General features: G+C 40.7%; 1 protein-coding gene across 2 annotated transcripts in view; it reads left to right on the top strand.

Annotated features, from left to right (window-relative positions):
• Positions 1-13,891, top strand: part of TMEM132C (transmembrane protein 132C) — a gene marked incomplete at both ends in the record, with an annotated part of 160,905 nt that overhangs the window by 110,229 nt on the left and 36,785 nt on the right. For both annotated transcript variants that reach the window (XM_080355361.1, XM_080355362.1), the window contains one exon: positions 10,777-10,960. In XM_080355361.1, coding sequence (XP_080211487.1) covers positions 10,777-10,960 — 184 coding nt within the window. The remainder of the gene's footprint in view (positions 1-10,776; positions 10,961-13,891) is intronic.

The raw sequence follows: 13,891 nt of genomic DNA, 5'->3' as shown, positions 1-13,891 counted from the left end.
CATTGGAGAGCACAGCACAGCTTGGACTGACAGACGTCTAATGCTTGTCTTGAAGAATTGTCTCTTATTTGACATTCATTCGGCTGTGAAGTCAATTCTGCTGGTGTTCTTATACAGGAGCAGTTAAAAAGTGTAAGGAGATTTCTTAACGTACAGACAAAGGTGCAGATGCAATTGAATTACCCCAGATGAACCGCTGGGCCCGGCAGAGCGGGGACTCTTTGGCCACCTGCAGTAACGTGGCTGTTTGTGCTCAGATCTACTGCAAAAGTAGTTGAGGCAGCGTCACGGGGACAAACTCGGCCAAGAGATGGTTGACAAACAAATTGATGGGATTTTGAGATCTAGAGATTTAGTTGAGTTATCATTAGCAAGTAGTTACTACTGATCCAAATGAAATCTTGTTTATAACATGGAAAGGAAAACTTTATGCTTGAAATTCACACCATTTCAGACCATCTATAGTGTAAAGCACAGACTGGGATGTGGGCAGCTCTTTGTAAATAAACTTCACCCTTAGAAATTGGCGAAGAACCTCAGCACATGGGACTCTCGCCCCTGCAAATGTCATTGAGCTTCATCACCTTGCACAGGTACCTTGCAGAAGAAGAGGACTGTAAATCTGATAACGTACACTCGTAGGATTCCCCTGTGGGATTGAGATTTTACTCTTTTTCCTCTTCTACTTTCACTTAGAGAGAAGGTAACCCTTAAGTTTAGTTTTGAAATTAAACTAATTGGACTTATGTGCTGGTGGGGTTGAAGCAGCGGAAGGAAGGCTCGGTGATTCAGGACTGAGTCAGCAGCCATTCTCCTCGTCTGCCGCCCGACGCGCGGAGTTCAGCTCTGATACATGGATCTATCTATGACAAATTCACACAACAGTGAATTTCTCCCTCGCACGACCACAAACCCTTAGTTGCCACTGCTTTTCCCATGCGTCCCAAATAGCCATTTCAGACCTGTGCTGCTGATGACAGATTCCATAAGAAATAGTGTCCTCACAAGTGCGTTATCTTCAACTTGTGTGTTCCCCGTGCTGCTTCGTGCTCTTTCTCATCGCCCTGAGTGTTGTAGGGCTCTCATCCCGCATGCATGTGCTATGTGTGCAGATGAGCTTTTGCTCTTGGCTTTGCATTGCTGCAGAGACTTGGAAAGCTGGACGTTCTTCCCTCTAATTCCACCGGTCTAATCAACCAAAGTGTCGCAAGTCAGCGAAGAGCAAGAGCAGTGACTAATATTCTTGAAAATTTCAATAACAAAGGGAAGACTTGTTCTTTATGATGTTTTTTCTTCTTTTTTTGGCAGTGTCCCCTAAATGTTCTTTTGTGTAATTACATAGAAACCTGTTTTGATTCACCTAGTGCAGAAAGGCATAGAAAGAAAGGTATAAAAAGTGTGTAATAGTTGCTTGGAAAAAAAATCACAGTAAATTTTTAAATCTTTGCTTTGGGCTGTGAGACAAATGTGTAACTATATGGTGCATAGAGAAATTCTGTGCTAGACTCTTGTTTATCACTTTCTGCAATAAAAAACTCACTGTTGTGTGAAGAGTATTTGGATGCCATGCAGCCCATGGTTTCCCCCAGCACTCCTACGCTCTTCTGAGGGTCAAGTTAAGAGGAAAATTTGATCCTAGCAACAGAAAGTCACGTCTATAAAGCACGACATCTCTCAAAAGCTTCATCCGAGTCTATTGTGTTTGCTTATTTTGAATAGTGGCCTGATTTAGTGAATTTGGAACTGAGACTTCCCAACAAATTAGACGTAACTGTTTTCTAATTGAGGTTCTGTAGGGGAAAAAACAGGTTTGGACAGAACCAGGTATGTCAGAGTCATCACTTCAAAGTTGCTCTTGGAGTTTATCTGTAAGTATTTTGTCAGCCGAGTAGGCACTTGCTTTTCTCACAGGCCATTTAACAGTAGGATCGTGTCTCCTTCATTTGTCTTCTTGAAATATTGAGGACACATTGCTCTTCATGTGCCTGACAGTCAGACAGGAACGGCTGCGCTCTGCCTGCAAACTGATGGCTGCTATCAGCTCTCACAAGAAACATTTCAGCTGCAAATACAAACGTTCAGTCGCTGTCCAATGGAATCTTTAAAAAGTAGCTGGCATCTCCTACAAACTTTGATGAACATTTTGCTTAAAGGCAGTTTTTCTACTATAGCAAATACCTCCTCTGTTTTCCTGCTTCTCCATTCTGTGAAGCACAAGTGTCAGACAGGACTGCCAAGAAAGGAAGATCTGGGATTTCAACACGCAAACAAGCTGAGTCTAGACCTGAAGTCTCCGTCCTGCTGGTGACATCTTCATTACTAATGGAGAATGACTTCACTTGTATTTTGTTTTTAACTCTAACACTGAACTGGTTTTGCCTCACAACTTACTTTTTTTGCTCCTAAACAAAGTGGGTTTTGTTGTGAAATTCACAACTTGCTTGAGGAAAGCAGGGCACTGTAAAAAATGAAAGCTTCTTGGATAGAAGCTCTGATGATTGCAATTATAACACAAGGTTATAGTGCTGCAATGGAAGAGAAGTCAACAGTAAATACATATAGTGCCCTCAATACAGTGGGCATAAATATAAATATCCAGAAGTGAAAGGGTGAACTTGCGAGGAAGATGCTGAGTTATGCAGCAATCTAAACACAGATAGTTGGTGTAATCTCAGATCCATCAGCCTTGACAATATCCTTTTAAATGACTCCTTAAAAATGTTAATTGCACATCATAGGCACTTCAGCAATGACATTTCTGCCACTGAATGTCATGGGGACATTTTTCCTTTTATTATCCTTGAACAGGGGAAGGGAAGTGCTGGAGTTAGCCACCAGATAACTGTATCATGAAATGTAATGGATCTATCTCCAATATTTATGTTGGTTCTGGTTTTAATAAGCTTTTGAAATTTACAGTGAGTGAGAGCTGTGGATGGTGTTAGGAAGGCAGCATTGTTAAGCTTTGCTATATGAACTGTAAAATAAAGGTTTGTCCATCAGACTCCCAGCACTACAGATACTGAAAGCCCTGGGGTCCATGAGTTTTGTAAATTTGAATAAGAGCTGCTTTATAACTGCAGACAGAAGTTGGTCACGTTTTTTGTCTAATTTCCCTAGGATATTCACCAGTGTCAGCTCTTTCCAGCACACAGGTTTGTTCTGATTATGCAGAAAGAAGAGAAGGGGGGAGGAAAAAGGGAAACCAGACAGTGAAGAAGAAGGGAAAGTGGGATAAAGCATCCCAGCAACCACGGCTGGCGTTTTAGGGTTTTCCACCGGGAACTCAAAATGAAGGTTCTTTATCTCAGATGGCTCCTGCAGTTTTCTGCCCATCTTCACCCCTTCAGGGGAAGCAAAAAGATAAAGCTAAAACTTCCTTTATGATTGTGTCTAACCTATATTGCCTCTATCTTACTTTAGGAAACTCCCCTCCTTATGATGGGATGTTTAGATGATTCTCAATGGAGTGATTTGGTTATGCCGGTGTGCACCTTATCTTGCACTTTGATTTGTTTTGGATTTTTTTTTCCTTTCGTATCTTGCAGGACATATTTGGTAAACAGCATCTGGAGCATCTTTTCCTTAGACTAGTTTGGGTTTGTGCTTTACCCTGATCATACTTTAGTGTATTAAAGGCCGTGTGAGCAGCATACAACATGAAAAAGAATTTACAAGCAAAGAGTAGGATTAAAAAGTATATCATATATTCTACAAATACTAATAAGGGGCATAATATAGTCTGAGACAGGAGGTAAGACCTGAGATTGAAGAAAATTAATATATTCCTGCTGCAGACTGCTCCTTAGTGAAACTCGCAAGACTATATTGACTTTCTAGAAATAAAAGCACTCCTCCACATTCCCCAGGCTGATATTCTCTAGCTCTGGATTTGACACAGTATTATTCAATTCCCTGCAGCTTCTAGGCCAAGGGACTCCACACAAACGGAGTTTGCTCGGTGATGAAATTGCAGCTGTTGAGCTTATTTCTCAAAGGACGCAGCTCATTTCAAGACTTTTTAGTCGCTATTCAGGCGGCTTCAGACACCTAGAAGAGCTAAATTGGAGGTATCTTCAGAGAGCTGCCACCAACCGGCTGTTGATCACGGCTTTGGATCTGAAAAAGCCCTTTGCCTTCTTTACACACTTGAACTTGAAAAGCTGCAGTCGTGCCCAAATGGTGTGGAGGGGAGAGCACGGGGCTGTCACCCTCAAGCTTGACTTTTCGGTGCCCCATGAACTTTGTTCGTGGTCAGCAAGTTTGAAAATCTACTTTAGTTCACCTTTGGGTTATTTCCTACCATGATATTCAACACTTATATGGTTCTTTTTTTCCTTTAATGTGCCATTAAGTGTGTGCTTTCTTTACAGCCGTTGCCTCTACAAAATGCAGATATTTTGTCAATGTCACATAGCTGGTGAATAGTTAACTTTCTAGGTGTTTTCTCAGGGAGCAAGTGCAGCTGCCCTCTTGGAAAGGAATTGGGATCTTTCTGCACAAATATTGGGGATTTTCAAGCATAGCCCCAAAGCAGATCTGCTAGCAGATCAGTAAAGGAAAAGCACAGTGAAAACTGTAGGAACTGGAAGCTGGAGACACCTGACTTGTGTATTTTATCTCATCTTGCTGCTTTTGGCAGGCTGACAGAGACGTATAATCTGATGCTGATGATCGGAATGATTCTGACTTCCTTTCTTCATTTGAAAGCCAATGGGTTTGGAGTGAATCTCTGAAAATCTCTGCACAGGGTCTCCTTCCTGTGATGCCCCTTGGAAGATTTTCGGTGCTTAAACATTTGCTGTCTCCAAAAGAGAAAAATACTTCTTACTTACAGCGATTCTGGAGAGTTTCCAGCACTGAATGAATACTAAGTAGAAAATGTCCTTCTCGGAGGCAGGAAGAGATGATGAATCACTGTGAAAGATTATTTCTTGACCAATCTGCCTACATATTTTGTTATCTGAAATTATAATGAAGACATTAACAGACTAATATCTTGTGCAAAGTGAATGGAAAATGAGATAAAGGTGGGGGATGATGATAGCTCAGAACTGGGATTTGCACGTAGCCTTTATACGATGGCACCGGTCTGAGGCAGAGGGTCCGTACCTGTTTCCTTTGGGAAAAGGGAAAAATCGATCTCATCCACCTTGTGCCTGGATGTGATGTAGTAGCAGAGGAGACTAATGAGCCTGCTGTCTTGACTGCAGCATTTATTGGTGATTAGTGACTCTAAAAAACGTCCTGCGTAGAAGGGAGGAATTGCTGAGTTACTGCGATCCCCAGGCAGGTCTCAGCCTTTCAAGAACTGTCTCATTCTATTTTTTGCCTGTCCAACAGAGGAGCTTTTCTGTTCTCTAATTAGCAACATGACTTCTGCTGTTTGTTCTAGGGTAGCAATTAGCGTTGCTGAGATTAGCATCTGTGGGCAAGGCTTGCACAGAGAAGTCAGGCACCACATGCTCTTAATTTCTTTTTGAGACTAAAAGAAATAAAATATATTCCCATTGTTCAAGTGGGAAGTAAAGGCACAGAAAGATCACACCCGAGGCATTCTCTTCCTTATGCCGCCCAGACAGTGCGCGTTTTGTCAGCTAAGAGGTTCCCTTGCGAGCGGGAGCTCTCGGCATAACGCTCTGACTGTACTGCGTGGATGTGGTTGAACCCAGCTGGGATCCTGGGGCTCAGAACCAACACGATACAGGTGCCAAAAGTAGCAGACAGACACCAGAGGTTCTATAAAGCTCCATGATGCCTAATTCCTATTGATTTTATTTTAGCTGTAAGGATCTGTATCTTCACATCTTGCCTGAGGTCATTAAAGGAGGAGCTGGGAAGTGAAATGAGATTTCCTGTCTCAGCCCAATACCTTAATCAAAAAGCCATGTTTTATATCACAGTTTATGACAAGAAAGCTAAGCAACCTTATTAACTAATCTAACTCTCATCTGGACTGCATTACAGCATTATATCATGCTTTTGAAGATATACACGTGTATAATGTTATGTTACTCAAGAGTTTGCTAAGATATACCTCAGATATTTTCCTTTGAAGACCTTCATAATACTTTTAATGTGGTAGTTTTCCATGAAATTATGTCCTCCCTATCTGTTAATTGCCAAAATAGATCATCCTTTTCTTTCTCCACTGCTGGTTTTTATTGTTTAAAGATGAAAGCAAGGATAATATTGGAAAATAAGAAATTTAAATGGCATTATGTGTTGGCATTCTTAATTACCACATCCTTTCCATGGTTTTTCCAAGGGATTACCTACCTGAAAGAAAGATATTAAGCGTTTGTACTCGATTTTATCAAGTCTTTCAGAAGTGAAATGGATGGCTAAGGTCCCAGGGGTGGGTATTACAGGTTTAGCTCCTGGGTGTCGGATTCAAAGCCTCCTGAGTTGATAACGACCCACCCATTGTTAGCATTGAGTGCTGACTGTTGGAAAGAACCGGCCACATAATTTTGTCGTCTTTAAAGTCATAATCAGTCACAGATTCCACACAGGTTCTAATCTCTGTGTTTTGTTGCTGTATCTTAAATTGCTGTGATTCATCCTGGTCCTCGGGTGTGTCCACTGAACATGGCCCCATTGTCAAATGCGATTAGGAAGAGCTGCAGGAGGAGCAAAACATTGAAAACAGCAGGAATAGAAAAACATGTGTCCTGTGTCCCCTGTTGTAAGATGGGAAGAGGCCTTGGTGTGTACATCTAAGCGGGCCAAAGTACAGATCACTCTGCGGTCCAGGTTGACCACTGGCTTTTGATGGGAGTTTGTGCATGGTGGTAACGTGCTTCAGTACATTAATTTTAGTGAAGAGTAAGATGTGCAATGTAACAGAAGGATAATGAGGTTTCAGTTTTTAATGTCATTTAGTAAGCGCTGATCTTGCATTAAGATGTCACTGTCAAACTAGATAGTGTTAAAGAGGAAAAGAGTTGCTAAATTTTCAGCAGGTCGAAGTATTCTTGGATCCCTAGGCACTTTCAGTACAAATCCATTGAAATAAAGGATGGCTAAAAAATGTTTTTAATCTAGGCTTTTCAAAATTTCTCTTTTGAGAGCCATTGTAATAAATCGAAATTATTGATTTAGCCTGTAGCAGTCCTAAGATTCACTCATTTAAGAGTCGAAACTGCTCTATTACTCAGAGCAATAACCCAACACTTTGAAATCTCTCATCAGAGAGTCGTGGTCCACCCATGTAGACAGGCATTCAACAAAGATTTCCATTTGTTTATGGATCGTACATCATCTGAGACCTCCGCACTGTTTTTCTTAGTAATTATCCTCCTTTTCCCAGCACGGCCTGTGAAACCCTTTGCATCGCTGAGCCTGGGGTTGCTGTTTCTGGGCCATGCATGGCCCTTACAAGTGATTTCAGCCTTTGCCATGTTTAACATCATTCCACCTCTCACCAGACCACTGCAGAGAAACAGCATCTGTTTGGCATTCTGTCACCTGTGGTATTACCCACAGTATGGGTCTGTCCATGGGTTTACGAGGGGGTTGTGTATACATTGTACTGGGTTTTAAATCCCCTATGCTGACGAGGGTTAAGCACAGCTTTTGATACAGCCAGTCCTAAATATCCATAGGAAAAAAGTCTTCCAAGGGTATATATTTCTCAGAGCACTGAAGGTTTGAATGATCAATGAATAGTTGTGTAAGAATGTTTAATATACTCAAAAGAATCCTGGTTAAACTAACACTTGCTGATATCAGAAGTGGGTGTTCTGTCCATACAGTTGGCAAGAGCTGGTGAGTTCTATGGCGGTTTCTCCCTATGTCACATTTTTTATTATCTTTCCATCAACAGAATATTTCTGTTCCACCTTCTTTTTCTCAAACCGTGCTCTTCAGAAGCATTCACACATCTCTGCCGTGCAGTTCCTCCTCATTCTCCTGGGGTTGTAATTTACCGCTAGCCTATGCCCATAGTAAATCACTAACCCCATCCCTAACTTGCTGGCCCAGCTGCTGTAACCAGTAAGCAGCACCTGATCCCGGCCCATCTCAGCAAAGGAGCAACTGTGGGTTCAGGGCTCCTCACTTGTGGCTGTTTAGCGGATCAAAGGGACTCCTTACTCCCTTGGGCAAGCGCGTGGCCCAATCTAGACCTGAATGATTAGCATATTTATAAATTAAAATACATCTGGGGAGTGAACTGGCACAGGGGAACTCTCAATCCAATCAAATTAGACTCATATATCCGCCCCGGAGCAATTTCTTAGAAGCCGTGCCTTCATGAAGCTTCATTTGTAATCACTACGTGCTGTGTACTTTAGAAAAGTTTTGTAATTACTTGCTGTTCCGGCTGCTGAGCAGTTCTAAATGGTAGATATTAAGGAATTGCTGTTTCAGTCAGTGAACAAGCTCTGAACATTAAATATGCTTCATGAGAAGTTTTTTCTCAGCCATTACACATCTCTGAAGGCATATTTTTTTTCAAGTGGATGCTTTCCCAGCTGTTGATCATCTCTCTGTTTCTTCTGTATGAAGAGAGAAGGAGGAAACTGATGATAGTGTGTCATTGTATAAAGTCTTTATCACCATGGAAGAGGGTGGGTGCATTACTCACAAGTGCAGCCGTTTAAATCATGCAGGTCATCCTGAAAAAGCACCAATAAAACCTTTATCTTATACCACGAGTGTTTTTTGACTTCTTTGTGTCCTATATGTTACCGAAGAAGTATTTCAGCGATGTTTTACAAAGTTCTGAAAATAATTTTGGTGCCATTTTTTATATCTCTCCACCACTCCAGCTTGATACCTTGGGAAGAATCAGCCTGACTTTATCATGGGTCAAGAAGGCAGTTGGCTGAACGAGCTCAACGAGAACTGGAAATCCAAACGCAGTAGGTGATGTTGAGGCAGTTTGATGGCGATGGCTGGAAATGAGCTCTTCCCCACCCGCTCAGAGCCCCTTTAGAGAAAGTGGAGGCTTCTTGATCACAAAAACTTTCCTGACATATATTGTCTCTTAGAACAACTTTGATGCATGCAAAATTTTCTTCTCTATTTAGCATAAGTGAAAGCACTGAGATAGTCAATCACATGCTAAAACTTTCTCTCTGTCAGTTACTAAGCATCAGATCCGGCAACGGTGAAAATAATGGCATTTCAGGTGCCATTAATCTGAGGCATAATGGTGCCTTTAACAGCTAAATGAACGCTGTAGCTCAGGTGATTCAGGTATCTTTGCATATAATCATGCTTTCAAATAAATGACAAAGTTCAATCCAATTTATATTCATTTGGGATGTCCCAGAAGTGTGTAAACTAGAGTTCTCACAGTTGTCTTGTATATACAAGCTGGAAGATTTATTTGGTAGGAACTCTTCAAATGGGAATAGGTTGGTCTTGAGTTATGAATTGCTAAACCCATCCATCTATCCCATTACTACCCAAAAATCACTCTTTAAATGCATGGAGGAAGTAAACCGCTATTGCAAAAGTGTTACGATGTCTCTATTTTGACACAGCAAGAAACCAGCAAGGAAATAAATTTAAAGCATTAGGCAGTATTAGGACTTTTCAGAGTAAGCCATCCAAATGAAAACCCATAATCAAAGTAATAATTATCAGGGGAACGCATTTGCTTTCAAAGTAATCATGCAAAGTAAAGCACAGAATATGTCTTAAGTAATAAAAAATGGTGATTTCTGTTCAAGAGGTAAAAAGAAAGTCTAGCACTTGAGAATGTGCTTTGTACATGATCAGTTCTTGATGGATTTTCTCAGAAATGGACCTTCATGTATTGTACATTAAAAAAAAAAGAGGAAAAATGGAAGCCGTTCATGTGATGAATGCATCCAGAGGTGTGAGGAAGCTGGGGCTGGGTTACTGGAGCTGGGAAGTTGCCTGTCGTTCCCTTCATTTTACATTTATTGCAGCATAGGGTTAGGTTAAAGTAGCATTCTGTGAAATATCAAGACTTTCTACACTGTGGAAAGACATTTAGAAAGTTCCAGAAGAGTTAATGTTTATTTTCCGATGCAAATAATTTGTACTGCTTATTTATTTTTAATTAAACTAGTAGATAGTCCAGCGAATTTCTATAATATATTCTTTTTATTTCTGGTGTAGTTAAAGAAATTTAATGTGAGGAAAAGAATTTCAGTGTGTCTTTTCGTATTTGTTATTCAAATTATCTTATGCCTCCTGACTTGATAGTATATTTTACCTACCAGAGCTTTGTTCATCCTATTTGGGTTTTAATTTCCAGGGTATTACCTCTAAGTTTAAACTAATCTTGTCATTTTTCCATTTAATCATGTTAATTGTTTTAACAGTTTCCATGCAGCGTATATGACCTTCAGTTACACTGAGTCTTGTTGCTAAGGATTTATGTGATTTTGATGGTGGACATACAAAAAGATGCCTTGTTTTTCTTTTTGACTGTGCTAACTCTTCAGTCTTCGTGAGCTGCTCTGGACTTAATTTTGGTTGATCAGGGTCAAATCCATCTTGCAGTAGGGTTGGATCATACTTGCAAAATGATAAGAAACGGGTAGTGGAATAAGTATATTTTTTGCTTTCATCAGATACCTTATCCTGGATTTTATCCCTCCACATAGCATTCACAGCTGACCCATTTTGAATAATGCCAGTTTGTATGCTCTGAAAAAGTTGTCGATTGGAATACGCCTTGTGTTGTATCTGCATATAAATAGCTGCATTTTCCAGTAGCTAATATGATTCACTTCATTTGCCTTCTTCAGCAAAAGTAATAGCTCTTCCCTTTCCCTGTTTTCCTCTTTTCAGAAGTAACAGTTTATTCAATGAGGTCGTGCAGATGAACTTTGAAATAGCCAGTTTCAGCAGCCTCTCTGGAACGCAGCCCATCACCTGGCAGGTGGAATACCCTCGGAGGGGGACAACAGACATAACCTTGTCAGAAATCTTCATCTGCCAGAAGGATCTTGTTGGAATTGTGCCATTGGCGATGGTAAGAAACTGTTTCAGCATGTGGCTCCATCTGATCTGTATACGGTCTGAGAAAATGTATGCCAGACCTCAGATAGACCAGCAAAGGGGCGCATTCTGCCCCGCCACCCTGTTTAATAGCTGTTGTGGTTTAACTCAGCCCCACGCAGCCACTCACTCACTCCCCCCTGGTGGGTGGGGTAGAGAATCAGGAGAGTAAACGCAAGAAAACTCATGGGTTGAGATAAAGACATTTTTTGCCTCTTCTGTGCATAGACTTGGTGGTGAAATTCTGGCAATCTGTTTTTTCAACAGTATTCAGTGGTTTGCAGCAGATAATTAGATGAGTATTGTTTCCTGGAAGTCCTAGACTTCAATATATTCTTCCCTTTGAAGAGTAAAACTGACGCTCATATCCAATGAGGTCATGCCCAGCAATTTCCTGATCCAAAGTCTGTTAAGTCAGCAGAAAGCCTGCGCTCCATTCCAGAGCTGAGAGGGAAATAATTGTCCTCATTAGCTGTGGAGTTGAACAGGGAATACATATTTGAGCTTCTGTCCTCTAAAGACTTGAGGATGTGCATAAGGAAGGAATTTCTAGTCAGATTTTGAGATAGATGACTTTGTAGGTTCCAATATCAATGGTAGACATCTGTCTGCTGGCAGAGTTAGCATATTCGTGTTCGTTTTTTGAAAGAATTAATCAACTTCTCTGTATTCCACATCTGAGGGACTCAAGATTTTTTTAGTGTCTCATATCAGTGTCTAATGCCTTTGCAGTTCCATTAAAGGTTCAAGATTTGCTGCAGACTTGTGTCTATTCTACATCAAAATTCATCCACTTACAAGGGTACCTTTAAAAACTGGAGGTCTAAATTAATTAATTTAACGGTGTATGAACCATATAAGGCAAGATCGTTTATTCCCAACAGATGTGCCATTAGGCACTCTGGGTTGTGCACAAGGTTCAAACAAGGAAATCATTAAACCTTTCTCTTTGCAAAGCTTTCTCCTGTTTGTTTATCACATTTCTGTACCTTGTGATAACACTTGGCTGGAGCCAAAATATACTGTGTTAACAGAATCCAGTCGGGTGGGATACCAATGCAAAATTGGCTTTACTAGCAGGATATTAGTAGATAAAGGGAATTTTCAGAGTTTCCTGTTAGCTAACACTGCATATCCAGCCAGGGTGTTTGTTCATTTCGGCATTAATCTCTAGCTGAGCTGATTACCTGGCGGTGCTGTTCACAAACAAGAGTCGCATTGAAAAGAGAGGGTGATCCTGTAGCTGCTGAGGGGTCAGACCACATTCTTTATCCCAACTACGCGCTGTAAAGCAACAGCACTCGATCACACACAGGAATTAGGTCTCAGTGTTTATTGGCAAGTGTGTTTCATAGTCCTCTAGAGGGTAAGGTAGATTTTGTTGATTTAAGTATGGAGTGTTCCTACAGCAAAACTGCTGACGTCAAATGCAGCATCTTTCATTGAGAATTTTTAAATGTGGCCAAAAAAATTTGAAAGAGCAGCCCGAAGATGCTGTGCTGTTAATAGGTCAGGATGTAGGATCCGACCAAGTCTGTGCCATCGGGCTGATGAGCACCCCAGTCAGCGTTTTGGGGCTGAAAGCAGCGAATTTTTGCTTGGTTTGACTACAACATGAAGGTTCTCTCTGACTCACAGGGTAACACGTCTCATGTGATCCGTTCCAAACTTATGAAGCAAGAGAGATCATGTATCCTTTATGGCTTTATGCCTGATCACGTTACAAAAAAGTAGTAAGATGAAAAACAAGAGGGCCTTCAAAAGGCTAGTGCAATTGTTGCTGCAGTATTTGGGAATGAAAGGGATTAAAGAATTGACATTGTCAGAAAGAACTGAACCTGACATTTTAAAAGAGACTTGGATCAGTGGAGCAAGCGGTAGGATACAGTTGCTGAAAAATCGATGGAAATTCATCATACAGTCAAAATAGAGGGGTTTAGGACAATCCATATTCTGTGTGCCTGACTACTGGGCTAAATAGTGGAAACAGATAAGAAACAACAACACAGTGATGCTGCTCCAGTGAATACCACCGTGAAATAAAAGGAGCAAGAAATGTAGAAACTACTGGGCTGAGAATAAGCATAATAACTTTTTTCCAGAAAAAAAGGAGATGTAAATTTGAGGTCAGTATATTTTTTTCCTGAGCTCAGAAGTTAATCAATCTGAATAATTTTGGAGGACATTTCACCCTTCAAGGTATTTAGAGAGAAAAATGAGACAGAAATGTTAGGAAAATGTATTTCTAACTGATTCTGTTGCTTTCAGAAAATATATCCTACTGTCTGCTGTAGGAAAAATCTACCCCAAAGACTTAATCTTCCAATAGAGAAAATCTACTGAGTTGTGCCCTCTTGTAGCATTTCTGATTTCATGTTACTTGTTGCAGGATCCATTAGGAAAGTGCTTCCACAGGAGCTTAATTAATTATCTGCTAAGCCGGTTTTGAAAACCTCCACAATTAATCACAAGTAACCTCAGAAATTGCCAGTTAATGTGCACAAGGTTGCTTAACTTCCCACATTTTCCTCAAATTTCTATATTCTCATGAGCAAATGCAGCCAACTGTGTTGATTTTACCACTCGACTAGATTAAAAAACTAACGCAACAATTGTTCCCGGTTGTAGCACGTGCACACACAAACCCCGCTGAAGAAGTCTGTGTGTTTGCATTCAACATGGGACCATGTTTTAGGAAATTTAGTGAGATTTCTTTTCATGCTTTAAATGGATAATACATGAAATTCTGCTTTGGGCTAGAGCAAGGTAGAACCTGTGTGTAAGTTCATTGTTTGATGCCAGGAAGGCACATCAATATTAAAGAACTTCTTCCTGGGAGGCAGATTGATGAATCAATAGTATAATATTAATGCAAAACCATCTGGGTCCCCAGATACGTAACTGA

This window comes from Nesoenas mayeri (genome assembly GCF_963082525.1).
Source record: "Nesoenas mayeri genome assembly, chromosome: 17".
In the NCBI taxonomy this organism is placed as follows: domain Eukaryota; kingdom Metazoa; phylum Chordata; class Aves; order Columbiformes; family Columbidae; genus Nesoenas; species Nesoenas mayeri.
The sequence above is the reverse complement of the archived record's forward strand: the minus strand, read 5'-3'. Positions and strand labels throughout refer to the sequence as shown.